At 52.6% G+C, this 12,955-nt stretch overlaps 1 protein-coding gene across 2 annotated transcripts in view; it reads left to right on the top strand.

Moving 5' to 3' along the window:
• The window catches only part of KAZN (kazrin, periplakin interacting protein), a 188,767-nt gene that overhangs the window by 171,083 nt on the left and 4,729 nt on the right, over nucleotides 1–12,955 (top strand). The window contains exons 1-2 of one of the 2 annotated variants that reach the window (XM_065855272.2): nucleotides 968–1,364; nucleotides 6,814–7,005. In XM_065855272.2, coding sequence (XP_065711344.1) covers nucleotides 1,208–1,364; nucleotides 6,814–7,005 — 349 coding nt within the window. In that variant the 5' untranslated portion in view covers nucleotides 968–1,207. Of the gene's footprint in view, nucleotides 1–967; nucleotides 1,365–6,813; nucleotides 7,006–12,955 lie in introns of those variants that run through there. The other variant, XM_071798454.1, reaches the window with a different exon arrangement.

The following is a 12,955-nucleotide window of genomic DNA, read 5'->3' on the forward strand; positions in this document are numbered from 1 at the left end:
CCGGGAGCAGCTTGTGCTTCCTGCAGTTACGCTCTGCCACCCATTTCCCAAAGGGTCAAAGCCTGTGCTCGCGGGGTGTGCCTCAGTTTCCCCGTGCCTAAGATGCTGATATAGGGCGGGGAGCTGGGTTCACAGTGCCTGGCTGTGGCTTCATGTGCTGGGTGCTCGTGGAAAATAGCATATGGTGATTATTAGTATTCTTTTCCTTCTCAGCCCTGAGCAGTGCATGGTCGGGCAGCATCCATGCGTCCATCCTCGCCAGCCCAGGTAGCAGCAAAGAGACTGGCCCAGGTTCATAAACCTGAAGTGCTTCTGCCCAGGTCTTCACCTTTATGGTGGGGTGAATAGATTTAAAAAGCAGGGCTGCTGTGGGAAGCTTAGAAATGCGGGGTCCAGGTGGCCAGACAAAGTCAGGTCACGGTGCAGCATGTGCCATAGGGGTCTGCTGGGTTTCTCTGGCATACATTCATATGACTTTTATTACAGAAAAGCCAAGTGGCTCCGGGTTTCTCGCTGGGTTTTGCCGTGTCCCTGCTCACCATCCTCCAGCTCCCCCTCCCTGCCCTTTCCTTGCTGCAGGGCCGGTCCTGGCGGTTTGCCGTGGGAGGGGAGCCGGTCTGCAATGGTGCTCACGCAATCGCAGCCTGCCTGCATAGAATGAATAACAATTGCCTTGCAAAAGAAATTAAAAAATGCACTTATTCCCCATGCAAGGAGCAGCTGGCACAAGCCGCATGCCAGAGACAGGGCTGCTTGGCAGTGCGTTACCTTCTTCGTGCCTCGGTTTCCCCGCTGCGCTGTGGGTGACGGCTCAGGGTCGCCAACAGCGGTGGCCGAGCCGGTGCAGCCGGGAGGTCGCGGGCGCTCTTGGCAACCGCTGGCTCAGTGGGTGGTGGCGGGAGCGATGGCCGGCGAGCCGGGAATCATTTCCGCCGCCCGGGCTGCGGGTTCCTGCGCAGCCCTTTGCTCGGGGCTGGTGGGGAGAAGCCGCTCGCCCGCCCGCGGCCCCCGTCCCGCGCAGCTCGGCTCGCTGTCGGCCGAAGCCACTCCTCTGCCGGCGTGACATCAGGCCAAGGAAAAACTTGGTGACCGGCAAGGGGTCAAATTCCCGGCGCAGGTAGCGTCCGCTGTACTTCCGTGCAGAGCCGTGCCGGGGAGGAACCCGCCCGCCAGGACACTCCGAAACCGGGGGCCCCCCGACCCCGCCATGAAGTCGGAGCAGGAGGAGAGCAAGCCGGGGACGTGCCGCTGCGAGCTCGGCTTCGCTCCGCGCCCGGCCTATTGTTCGGGTCTCCGGGGAGGGCGAGGGGCGGCCGGGGACGATGCTCGGGGCAGGGCGCCGTGCGCCGGCTGTGCCCACGCAGGTAAGGGGGTCCCCGCGGTGTTGGGGGGTGCAGCCCGGCGTGCATTTCTTGCCCTCGCTCACTTTGTGCGGCTGCAGCTCGCTTCCTCCTGGGAGGAACAAAACAACGCGGGGCTTGCCGGGGCCGCGCGGGAGGGCGGCTGCGGGTCGTCCCGCCATCCCCCCGGGACCAGGGTGAAACGAGGGGCTGGGGCGAGGGGCTGGGGCTCCCCCGAGGCGCTGGGGAGGGTGAACGAATGGCTCCCCGCGCCCCGTAGTCCATTTTGTCTCCTGGAGAAGTTGGAGCACACCCGGAGCTTGCTGAGGGCTCGGCGGCCGATTCCGGGGGCCACTGGGGAGGTTGCAGCCCCCCGGCTGGCTGCTTTTACACCCCGTGTGCTTTGGAAAGGCTTTGCAGCCTCCAGCTGCCTCCCAGACCCCTCTGCCCCCCTTCCCAACGGTGTGCACAGGGGGGTTTTATCAGTTCTTATTTCTTTACATCCACTCTGAGACACCCGCCGGTGTGTGGCCGGGGCAGCCGAGCGAGCAGGCTTCACGTTACTGGGAATAGTCCTTCTTTTTTGGGTGGTGTGCCAGGACACGGGGGTGACTTTGTGGCAGGTGGTGCGTGCGCGTCCTGCCTGGGTGAGGTGGGTGGAAGTGCTGGTTGATGGTGCACGGTCGGGGTGTGCAACGTGGGGGTCCCGTCCCGGGACTGTGACCGTATGGATGCGACGAGCTGGTGTCTAACTCAGGAAATGCTAAAAAATGATGTTTGCAAGGATTTACGCCTATGGGGTGAAAGCTTGAACACAAACTTGCTAAGGGGTGTCTGTACCTGTATCCAGGCATGACAGCTCACTCGCAGCATCACAGCACTAGTGAGGGTGAAATCGAAACCTAAAGCTTCCTTCTTTGAAAGATGGGTGTGTGGGGCTAAAATTCACTTGGCGCTACAAGAGACGCCGTCCCCAGGGCTGCAGCAGCAGCGGGACTCGGCTGGAAGTGGGACAGACAAGTTACAGGTCCCCGTGTTGTCCCCGTGAGGAGCCGATGCTGCTGGTTTGGTTTGGAGCTGCCATGAATCTCTGCTGGTGTCCGGTGTCAGTGGGAGAGGTTGGACATGTTGGTTTTGCATGGGCAGTGATGGTAGCTGGGTCTTTTTGTGAATCCAAGTGTATTTGGAGCTAATCAAATGCTTTATTGAGTGCAACCTGTGGCTTGCATGGGGGTGGCCATGGTTGGCCTCCCTCCTCTGTCACCTGGCTGTCACCCTGCCCTGTGCCCGCCAAGTCAAGAGACTTGGGTCCCAAGCTGGGGAGCTGCTGGACGATCAAAGGTGATGAGGTGCTCTTTAAAATACTGGTTAGGCTCATCCTTAGCGCTTGAATCATTGTTTTTCTTCTAATAATGTACTTTACCCTATGACCCTTCTGTTTTCCATCCCAGGACAGAGGTATGCGTGTATTTATGTGCATGTATATGCGTATATGTTTTTATATAATGGGCCAAAGCTCTGCAGGACAGAGGAGGGACCATGCGTTGCATCAATGGGTGAGAGTCTGTTAGATGATGCTATAGCACGGAGATTCTGTATTCTCCCATTTTCCCCGTTTTTTTCCCCATTTACATCTCTCTGCAGGCCCTGTGAACTCCCCCTTTGGGGCGATCAACCACTGACTTTAAGCCTTTTCTCTCACCTTGGTTGTCGATATATTGCTGTTGCAACCCAGCACACACTTGAGTTTTCTTGCTGACGTCCTGCGTAAAAAAAAAACCCCTTGACTTGCGCCCAGTAAAGCAAAACCCACCATAGCGGTAAACTCGCAAAAGCGGCACAAAACGCAGCTTTCGCTTAAGATACAAATTTCACCAACAAAAACCTTGTCGTTTATACCGCATTCATTTTTAATGCGTACCCTCCGAAGACAGAAACGCGCGTACAGCAATCGTGTCAGCTGAGTTACATGGGGGAAAAAGGCTTTTAAATAGATGTTTTTTAAATGGATGCCAGCTCTGCTGTGTTGCTGGTGAATCCGCTCCCTAGAGGAGCCAAGATGGGGTTTCCAGGGGCAGGAGTGGCAATTTCAACCCCAAATATTGTCTGGAGGTGTCCACAATGGAAAGAAAAGTCTTAATCGCGCTGTCTGTTACCACTAATCAGTTCTCAAAGCATAAAGGACGCAGAATCCGACGGTGTCATGGAAGTTTAATGCTATCAAGTGAAATATAATTAACAGGCAATTATTTCGGCGTGAATGGTAGTTTTCGTCAATTAGTCTGGGAGATGTTTAAACTGCGTTAATTCCATCTCTGCCCACGTGCGGCAGATTTGGAAGGGGCTGCAATGAGCTGGTGGGTGATGGGGATTGTCAATGTGGGGTGACGCTGCCTTCCCCACGAGGGGTCGGGAATTACAGTGCCCAAACAGCCCCCCCAAAAGACATTAAAAAGCGGAGGAAAAGAGTAAAAGCGGCAAAAAGTGATGTAGAAGCTTCTTGCATCGGCATTATTGCATTTGGGAGGTGATGGCTCATAGTAAATTTGACTTTGCACCCCAATATGGGAGTGCTCGCAAGGCTGAGCTGCAGAAATGGTTGTATTTTTGTTTTGGAGAGGCCTGGTGCTCACTTGAAGCATGTACAGCTCATTCACAGCCCCGGCCGTGCAGGAACGTGGATGGAAATGCCATCTGTACGCGCAAGAAGTAGAGTCTGAAGTTACGTCTCTGAATAACTGACCCTATTTTCCTGGTTAGTGGAACTCTTCTGTAGGAATTGCCAAGAGCTGCCTGCAAACAGCGCTCTTCGCATCGTTTATTTAGGTGCTTAAACTTGGCACAGGGATTTTTTTCTCCCCCTCCTCCCCCCCAACTTGTTTTAAAACAAAGTTAGAATTTCTCTTTGGAGCTGAGTTGTTCTCTTAATGCAATTTATGCAAATAAAATGGACTTTCTCCATAAGACCCTCTCGAGATGGAGATGCTGGTTGAGATTGAATGGAAACTTGCAGGAGAGGGATAGTGGGTGCTGGAGAGGGGCCCAGCTTGGGGACCCACTTAGTGCCATGATCTGGTCAATGGACTGGAGCTGGACCAAGGGTTGCACTTGATGATCTCTGAGGTCTTTTCCAACCCAGTGGATTCTGTGATTCTGGGGGGGGATAATTGTATTTCCCACTGATAGGCTGGAAATCCTGTATGGAAATCACAAGGTATAAGGCAGTGTGTGGGATCCCGGCTTTGGTCCAGCCCCAAATTGGTGGTGTGCCTTCTGCTGGTTGAGCCTAGGAAGAGGTTTTTCTCCTCTATCTTGGGCTGCACAGATTGTGCTTTACAATTTGTATATCTATACAAAAAAAGTGAATTGTGCTTTGAGATATCTATCTATCTATCTATCTATCTATCTATCTATCTATCTATCTATCTATCTATCTATCTATATATTGCTGAATAGATGTATATTGCAAAAATAAATACATATAGCAAAGCACAGTCCTTTTTGCGTGTGTGTGTGTATATATATATAAATATATCTTGAATTATATATATATAAAAATCAAGCATCTCAGGTATCTCACCAGTCCTGGGTTCAGTGATACAATTACAGCGTGGGGAGCGTGGTGCTGCATCCTCCTTTCCATATTGCACCTATAGCTGCCTATAGATCTTGGATTTTAGTGTTTCAATGGCATCAGGAGCCGAGGACTAAGTCGGGGATTAAATTGCCTCGCTGCATGCTTCAGAAAGGAATACTTTTGCATTATTTTCACCATTTTCTAAGCGGGAACAGCGCGGTTTGGGAGAAGCTGCATCGCGCAGAACTTTAGAGAAAGGAGCTTTGTAAGAAACAGCTGCAAATCTGCTTGTTGGGCTCTTCTGGCATGTTCTGCTGCAGAAATCCCCCCGAACGGCCCTTCCTTGGGCTCGTTTGCTGGAGGGGTCCCTGCCGAGTGGGGGATCTTTTTGGGTTGTCACTGAAGTGCAGTGATTTGCAGAAATGCAGCAGGATTCAAACTGTCCTGCCCGGATCCTCGTTTGCCGGTTAATGATTTGCCAGGGAACAGCCCGCGGTACCTCCTGGGCAAAGCAGCTCGCAGTGAAAGGTGAATATTAATTAATTGATCAGTGTGAACAAACAAAAGAGCAATTAGTGGCGGCCTTTTGTGGGGCTGCGTGGGGCTTTCTGTGGCCGGGGAAGGCGCTGGGTGGGTTTTGCACGGTAAATATTACACCGTGTACAAGTCCATCGTGGTCCCCCGCCACGTTCCCAAAGGTTGGGGGGGGGAAATTGCATATTTTCAGCCCCTGGGGACGACACTTTTGGCCGTGGCGGCTGCTGGGCTCTTGCTTTTTGCCCAGATTTCAAGAAAACCCTTTGGACTGCCCCGAAATCCCCGGCCCGGAGCTCCGCTGTTCCTCGTTAGTGACTGTATTGCGAAATAATTTACAGAATGGGGCCTTGCCAGTTTTCATACGGGAAGCATTTCAAGTATGCAAGCCAGATTTTTATGCCTTCCTGGTGCAGCTGCCGTCCGGACCGGCTAAAATAAGGGGAGAAACCCCAATATTTCATGGCCAGCCACTGTCCCCTCGGTGGTGACAACAAGGAAAAGACCCAACCACAGTCACCTGAAGAGGGGGTGTTTATTTTTAATTTCTATTTTATTTTTTCCGATAACTGTAACATACGTGCTGAGGGGTTTGGTTATTTTTCTCCCCATGTCCAGGGGCACGATGCAAACCCGAAAAACCCATAAGTCCGTAAGCAATGGATCTTCTCCACACGTTCTCAAAGACTACGAGAAGCAAAACGTAACTGTTTGCATGCTGGCACAAGTCATTTTGGGTCACGATATCTGGCTAATATAGAGGATTTCAGTGGAGGTGCACAGCCAAAAAGTGGTTTTGCAGGAAGAGGGCAGTGAGGGAAGACGAGGGCGATGGGGAAACAGCAGAAAAGCGCTTTAATTACACTAAGCAGCCATAAGAACCGTGGCTGGAGCTTCCGCAGAGGGGACCAGGCTGGGGTGCTCCTGCAATGCAGCTGCTTTGGGGGGGCACAGTGATCACTGGGCATAAATCGGCAAAATTAGAGATTGAGGTGTGCCGGGAAAAGCGCCGTCTTCGTCTTTCTGGTCTTAGAATGGTTTTCATTGAATTTTGTGGGGTATTTCCTTGGCCACGTGGATGGCTGGAGGCAGAGCCGGGGTGTTGATGGGGCTCAGTGTTAATATTTTGTAATGCAAAACCAGAAGCCAGTACCCATTGGATGTTCCCCCTCCCTACCCAGTGCTTCCCCATCCCTTCCTCCTCCTCCATTCCCAGCACCGCTGCAGATTTTGCGCTTTATTTTGCAAGAGCCGGGGGGGTCACCCCGGCAGCGTTTCCGCGGGGCGTGAGTTTGCAGCGGGGGCCATAACCGGGAGCCGTCGGTCACTGACTTCCTCGCATTGTGTCTCCTCTTCCTCCAGCGCTGCTGCGGGAGGAGGTGGCCCAGCTGCAGGAGGAGGTTCACCTGCTCCGGCAAATGAAGGAAATGCTGACGAAGGACCTGGAGGAGACGCACGGCAGCAAATCTCCGGAGGTGCTCTCGGCCACCGAGCTCAAGGTGCAGCTGGCGCAGAAGGAGCACGAGCTGGCGCGGGCCAAGGAGGCTCTGCACGGTAAGGATTGCACCCTCCTCCTCTCATGCATCTCCTTGGGACCTCAAACCCTCATGAGTGAATTAACAAGGAAAGGAAAAGTCATTCCTTTGATTCGGATTGTGCGCCACGTGCACGTGGTGATGCGGTTTGATTGCGGCACACCGCGCCCCACGACCCCCTTGCTGTTCTTCCCCCCTCGCCCCCCAGTGCAAAACTGGGGTGAACTGGGGTGCAGCAACGTGCTGGGAAATGGGGTGTGGGGAACGTTTGCAGCGTTGCAAAGAAATCCCCCCACGGCCAGCGAGAGAGCAGAGCCAAGAGAGCAGCTGAAATGCAGCTGGAAACGTTTGCGAGGTGGGGGTGGGTTGGATTTAAGCCCCTTGGAATCTTTTAAGTGAGAAGCAGTGATTTTTTTCTCTTTTCCTTGGTAAATGCAATGTTCCTGATCCCGTGTGGAGTTTTCAGGAGCGCTGCAGGAAGGATGAGCGTCCAGGCGATGCGCAGGGTCCCCTCTTTTTATTTTGCACGTTGATTTGGGTGTTTTAGTGCAGAGGATGGGACTGGGCTCTCCCTCCCTCACGCGCATCCTGCTGCGAGCCCTAGACCAGGGTGCGATTGGCAGAATCGCAGCTTTTCCTCCCCAAAACCGCGCTGGCGATAAGTCGAGGCAGGACGGTTTGTTAACCAGAGCCGGGGGATGATCCTGAGCAGGGAAAAGCTCTCGTGTGTCAAACCCTGGCAGCGCCGCGGCTCTAAATATCGTCTCAAATCCCCAGCGTACCGCGGGTAACTTCCACTTGTCAGCTCGTGTTTGCGGATTACAGAGTGAGGCCGTCAAAAGTTCTTCAGGCTCAGAGGTTGAGAACCCACCGCATCTCCCCCCATCTGGGATGCTGAGGTGCACAGGTTGGGATGAGTCTGTATTTAGGTGGGGGATTTGGGAAAAAAGAAGAGGAAATCTACCCCAGTCGACTTGCTTTTTATTTTATCGTGCTCCGATTTGCAAAAGCATCGCTATACATTAGTAACAGCCAAAATACCTTCAAAATCTCACCCCCACCGCCAGTGCTGCCTCCGGCAGCAGGAAATGCTCTGGGTTTATAAAGCCGTAATTGGAGAAGAAAAACCTTAATTAGAGAATATTTGCTCTGTGCAGACAGGGAGGAGGAAGTGCTGATAAATGCAAAATACAGAGAAGCAGAACTATTTTAAGACTATTTGCAAAAAAAAAAAGAGTCATCTAAGAAGGTGCAGTGAGGTCATACTGTGGAGGACAGTACAGGGAAAAAGTGAATTTGGCTTGAGAATTGTGAGTATTTAAGGAATATCATGTTGGTTTTTTATGGGGCTTTTATTGGCTGCTCTATGAGCTGCCGGGCTTGGTTTCCCAAGACTTCTCTGCAGATTGGATGGCCAGGAAGAGGGAATCTCAGCTTGCGCTTGGAAAGGCACGTAACGAGAAGGCTTTTAAGAGCATTGCTCCTTCCCTCCCGTGCTATATTGGGAAGCTTTTGCATAATTTGGAAAAGTTTGCTGGGCTGGAGGCACCGGGCAGCAGCGCAGGCTCAGAAGAGAATAATACGTCTTCCTTTTTGTGAAGAATTGTCCATAGAGAAACATAGCCAAAAGGGAGGAAAAATGGCAATAACTGTGCCTGGTTCTGCCAGGGGAGATGTATTGGCTGGTAGAGGCATTGATGGCTCTATATTAGGGAGCTGCAGGGTAATGCAGTGCAAGGAGAAACTGGGATGTGCTCTCCTGTAGCTCAGGGCTTGGTGTCGGTCCCATCTCACATCCCCAGGACCATCTCACCACCTTGCATTGCTGCAAAGTCCTCGCAGCAGCAGCATCGGCTGCACATCCCCGCGCCCGCAGCAGCACAACCGCCTTGGGTCACACGTAACGTCGTTAGCGGATGAATTATACTGAAATCTGTCGGCGTTGCTGGCTCTGAGCCTGGAAGCGCGAGGCAGCTGGTTCAGGTAGATGTTGGCTCGCCGGGCATTAGCGTGGAGGGAAGCGGAAGGGGTTTGCCAGCAGGGTTTGCTTTTGGAGGCTCCAGCAGCTTTCGCACACTTTGCATGGCCACACGTGTTATATTTTGTGCTGGTCTGGATGGAGGACGGTGGGTTCATCATCAATGCATTTCCAACCCTTTCAGACAGTGTTTAGCACGGGGGTAAAGCCGGTGATAAGCCTGTGCAGCATCTTCCCCATCTGTGCTCACAAACCTTTGCTGGGGCACAGGATGCTCTGCAGGAGTAACCAAGCAGTTTCTGTATCCAAGGCAGCATCGTTATTGCTCCTTTTTCTGGGCTGATTCCGTCTCTTGCACTTCTTTTTTTTAATCAATTAACATCCAAATAAAATCCCGTGGTGCTACATCCCGTCATCCTCCCCTCCTTTTCTTAGACTTGAGATGGTGCTTACAGCGTTAACACGGTTTTATTTTCCCCGTCCCTGGCTGGAAAAAGGCCTGGATGTGGTTTGGATCTCTGATGTGGAAACGTCCGGCGGGAGAAGCTGCAGACAGCTTCATTACTGCTGCGTCCTGCTGCGGGCAGGGACCGTGCCCAGCGCCCGCGGCACTCAGGAGCCTCTTGGCCAGGTGACATCTACGAGCATGTGGGCTGATGGCAGAAACCTCCTTTCTGGGAGGGTTTATCCGATCTGCTGGAGCTCGCCTGAGGGATTATCAGGTGGAGAGCGAGACTGGCTTTTGCTGCTTTTTCGAGTGCCAAGGTGCAGACCTCGGGCTGGCTTTCCCCGGAGCTTGGGAAGGTGTGAACCGACTTCACGTCTGCTCCACAGCAGTTTTAGCCCAGTCTTCTCCCTCTCAAACCCATGTCTCCGAGCTATGATCTCCCAGGGATGGAGTTCAGGGTGGAACAAGCCTCCTGCAGAAATCCTCAGCACCCCCGGCTGCTGCAGGGAGCGGGTGGGTGGCAAAGGAAGGGGTGGATGGATGTCCCAGCAGATAGATGTCTCGGTGGATGGGGGTCCCAAAAATGGATGACCTGGTGGATAGATGTCCCAGCAAATGGGTGTCCCAGTGGATAGATGTCCCGGTAGGTGGATCTCCCAGGGGATACACATCCCAGTGGATAGATGTCCCAGTGTATACATGTCCCAGCAGATGGATCTCCCAGTGGATACATGTCCCAGTAGATGGGTCTCCCAGTGGATACATGTCCCAGTAGATGGGTCTCCCAGTGGATAGATGTCCCAGCAGATGGGTCTCCCAGTGGATAGATGTCCCAGCAGATGGGTCTCCCAGTGGATAGGTGTCCCAGTAGATGGGTCTCCCAGTGGATACATGTCCCAGTAGGTGGGTCTCCCAGTGCATGGATGTCCCAGCAGATGGGTCTCCCAGTGGACAGATGTCCCAGCAGATGGGTCTCCCAGTGGATACATGTCCCAGCAGATGGGTCTCCCAGTGGATAGATGTCCCAGCAGATGGGTCTCCCAGTGGATACATGTCCCAGCAGATGGGTCTCCCAGTGGATAGATGTCCCAGCAGATGGGTCTCCCAGTGGATAGATGTCCCAGCAGATGGGTCTCCCAGTGGATAGGTGTCCCAGTAGATGGGTCTCCCAGTGGATACATGTCCCAGTAGGTGGGTCTCCCAGTGCATGGATGTCCCAGTAGATGGGTCTCCCAGTGGATACATGTCCCAGCAGATGGGTCTCCCAGTGGACAGATGTCCCAGCAGATGGGTCTCCCAGTGGATAGGTGTCCCAGCAGATGGGTCTCCCAGTGGATACATGTCCCAGCAGATGGGTCTCCCAGTGGAGAGATGTCCCAGTAGGTGGGTCTCCCAGTGGATAGATGTCCCAGTAGGTGGATCTCCCAGTGGATAGGTGTCCCAGCAGATGGGTCTCCCAGCCACAGACCTATCCGAGGAACCTCTCTCCACCAAAAGGACCTGGTACTCTGTTCAGCAAACCCACTGCTCTCCTTTGAAGACCCACCTTGAACCCCCAGCAGAAGTCATTGCCCACCATGCCATGACCACGGCAGGTCTGGTTTGGAAAGCCCTTGGCCTCCTAGCAGGGTGTTTCCAGGTGGATTCCCCTCGAGGCAAATGCCTCGCCTCATTTTTTTTCTGAAACTTGACATCACACCCAAATTTCCTGCCCGTGCGGAACCTCCGCGCGCCCCGGAGCGGGTGCTGGCTCTGCCCAGCGCCGCGCAACGCTGACGTCTTCAGCGGCAAGATCTTCTCGGCCAACGGTGACGGCTGCACGTGACTGTTTAATTGCGAAGCAAGGAGCGGTGCTGCAATTCCTGCACAGAGCTGACCAATTTTTATGGGTTAGTCATGCTGACAACATCAAATTTCATGGTTGGGATGGAGAAACAGGAGAAATTAAGTGGATGTTAATGGGACAAGATGGGTTTACGCGTTCCTCTGGCACAGGGCATCACTGAGGCTTGAGTGCTGACCCCCAAGAACACCTTTACCCATGTTAGAAAATCAGTGTATGGTTCAGTAAGTCGTAAAGTCAGCTCTGATTCCCTTCCTGGCGTGTTTCTATGGCCTGAAAATAGTAGTTTTTCATCTAACATCACATTACCAAGGTAGCCAAACTGGTAATCTGTATGCCCTCCAAACAAACCTGGGCTAAATGGTGCAACCAGCACATCATTTTCCTTTAATATGATATTTTTAATTTCAAAAAGGGGGTGGTACTTACAGCAGTCCCTGTTTAAGGGGGGAAATGCCTGTTTTTAGCATGCAGCAGCTGATTCTCACCTAGGAGATGTTGGATGTTGAGGCCGGACAGGGACCATGGGGTGGTGGCATCACAGGGAGGTTCCAGCCGTGCTGCTGTGCCCCTGGGGTTGGTGCGTCGCAGCAATTAGATGTCGTCTCATTAGGTAAAGCTGGAAACATGATGTGCTAGGGGTGATTTTTAGTTATTTTGGGTGTGAAGCAGGTCCCGTTACCGATGTGTCCAGCATCCTCCTCCCAGCAGAGCGATGCTGGGATGCTGGGGGGCACGGATCATGTGGCAGGAGGTGGAAGCTCAATTAATGGGATTAATGGTGCGGGGGCGTGGTGATGAGAGCTGGGGGTTCACACCATCATTCCCGACCCGTCCTTCCCGTCACTTGGTGCCCGGTGTGGGGGTACAGGGGGGGCTGGTGGCTCTATCTCTGCCACATGCTAGGAAAATAAATAATGCAAATAAACCACGTGAGATAAATACTTCCCACTCATGGGAATGGCTGAGGATCTTGCTTCTCCTGTTGTCTTGGGCTTATGAACAGGCTGGAGGTTTCGCCAGAGCACATTGGGCTGTGGGAGAGTTGATTTCGGTCCCCGGGGGGGTTGGGACACACAAACCTGGCCCTGGCCCATCAGCTTAAAGAAAAAACCCATTTCACCTCCTGGAATGGCCGGTGAAAACCGCTTTATTCCTCCTTGGCTGCCCTTGCCGTCGCGCCATGGATTGCAATGGCTCGTTTGCCCTGACCGAGTAATTAGCGGGGCTGTTTGCTGAGGACGTTATTATTAAGCCGCGACGCGTGGTCCAGGAGCTCTGGCAACCCCAACAGCTCACTTCTGCCTTCGCTTTTGTATTTTCCTTCTGCCTCTTTCAATTAATTTGCTATTAATAGGGTTTGGAATGAAGTTCTCAAATGACTGATAAATCTTCTTTAAGCTTAGGAGCTAATCGGTTTCGGAGTGGGGAGAGCGGTGGTAATAGAGGGGGAAAAGAAGTGCGTTCATTTTAGCAAATCTCTCAATTATGAGCTGAAACAAATGGTAAATTGTCCTATTAGGTTAATAGGGAAAAAAGTGCTGTTGCAATACCCCAAGTCCATCATCCTCTTGCAGTACTGGTTGGTGTGAATACTGGTAAATATTGGTGTGAATATTGGTAAATATTAGTGTGAATATTGGTAAATATTAGTGTGAATATTGGTAAATGCTGGTAAACCTTGGGAGATGGTATGTGCT

Source organism: Patagioenas fasciata, chromosome 23 (assembly GCF_037038585.1).
Source record: "Patagioenas fasciata isolate bPatFas1 chromosome 23, bPatFas1.hap1, whole genome shotgun sequence".
Taxonomy (NCBI): Eukaryota; Metazoa; Chordata; class Aves; order Columbiformes; family Columbidae; genus Patagioenas; species Patagioenas fasciata.